This window comes from Cyprinodon variegatus, unplaced genomic scaffold (genome assembly GCF_000732505.1).
Source record: "Cyprinodon variegatus isolate N-32 unplaced genomic scaffold, C_variegatus-1.0 Scaffold1242, whole genome shotgun sequence".
Classification (NCBI taxonomy): Eukaryota; Metazoa; Chordata; class Actinopteri; order Cyprinodontiformes; family Cyprinodontidae; genus Cyprinodon; species Cyprinodon variegatus.
Window position 1 is genome coordinate 174,316 of NW_015151695.1, and position 1,608 is coordinate 175,923.

A 1,608-nucleotide genomic window follows, 5' to 3' on the forward strand; every position below is an offset into this window, starting at 1 on the left:
CCTTTCTTTAGGTCATTCTTTTTATTCTGTTTATCTTTTAACGTTTTCAGCAAAGTCCTGTAATTTAATTTTTCAGTTCTGTATCATCTGCATTTGAAATTCACCACATCTGCTGTGATGATACTTGAAGATGTGTCAGTTGATCTTCTGTCAGGGAAAGTTTTCCAAACGTCTTTAACATTTCACCACATTTAACTCCCATGATCCTGGGTAATGATAATTGGCTTTCCCAGCCAGAAAACCAAGCCCACCGGATCTGATCACATCCAATGAACGTGCTCCTTTCTCTTCCTCTGGATGTTTGCTCAGGCTGAGGAGATTGTTCGCAGAGAGCTGGAGAAGAAGGAGACCCCGAGTCTGTTCTGTTTGTTAGGAGACATCCTGAACGACCATCAGTACTACGATCGAGCGTGGGAGCTGTCGGGCCGAAGGAGTGCCAGAGCCATGCGCTCCAAGGCTCTGCTGCACCTCCGGAGCAAAGAGTTCCAGCAGTGCGTGGACTGCTTTGAGGAATCGCTCAAGATCAACACCATGCAGGTACTGAGCTTTCACAGACTTTATAGGTTTAAATGCAGCTTTTTCACAGAATATTTTCCAAAATGGACGGTCTGAATTTTTTGTTTACATCTAACATGTTTAGTTGTAAAATGTGAAATTATCTATTAAGCAAAGCTCTGTTAAATTGTTCAGTATCTGGAGGAAGTAAGATATTGTTTCTTACATTTGGTTTTTATTCATTCATTTATTTTATTTTTATTATTGTCTTTATGTGAACCATGTGGTCATGAATTGTGGCCCTTGCTGGCAGATGTGTAGCTTCTATCAGCAGGTTTTGATCCTCTTTCTCTCACTGAGTCGAACATCGTTTTCTTTTTTAAACAAGCTGCGGGGCGTATATGTTATCCTCTGATCCGGCTCAGTGTAGGAACCCAAACACTGTGGCTGTAACAACGCCGAATAAGGAATCGGTTCAACACCCTCTACCCACTGGTCTTTGAAATCCTGAAAAGTTTTTTAAACAGCCATAAAATCTCAGTAGTCCTTGAAAGTTCTTTTCTCAGGATTTTAAGTTATGATTGCCTTCAGCAAACGTAGACGGCCGCATCCTTTTTTCTGCAGAATCATTGGATTTCTAATCATTTTTAATTAGTCATTCACATGGAGAGCAGTGCAGTGCTTGCAGATTTCAGGATGTCGGAGGACTCAAACACTGATTTTTTTTTTGCTGATTGGAGGTCGTATGAAGCCTACATGAGGTCATAAAAATGAAGCACATTTGGTGGCTTTGGATGCAGGAGTTTGCCCAGCAACTGAGTGGTCATAAATTCAAACCACAGGTCCGGCTTCCAGCTTCGTCCTGTCGTCGGTCTGCCACTCTAGCCTTATTGGCTCCTGATGTTGGTCAGAGTGCGGCAGCCTGGCGTCTGTCAGCAAGCCCTAGGGCAGCTGTGGCATCTTTCAACGAGCCCCAGGCCAGCCTGGCATCTGTCAGCGTGCCCCAGGGCAGCCTGGCGTCCGTCAACGACCTTCAGGGCAGCCTGCCGTCTGTCAACAAGCCCCAGGGCAGCCTGGCGTCCGTCAACGACCTTCAGGGCAGCCTGCCGTCTG

General features: G+C 45.1%; 1 protein-coding gene across 1 annotated transcript in view; it reads left to right on the forward strand.

Moving 5' to 3' along the window:
• The window catches only part of ttc27 (tetratricopeptide repeat domain 27), a 74,883-nt gene that overhangs the window by 53,565 nt on the left and 19,710 nt on the right, over positions 1–1,608 (forward strand). Inside the window, exon 11 of the mRNA XM_015401636.1 lies at positions 310–537. Within this exon, the coding sequence (XP_015257122.1) occupies positions 310–537 (228 nt within the window). The remainder of the gene's footprint in view (positions 1–309; positions 538–1,608) is intronic.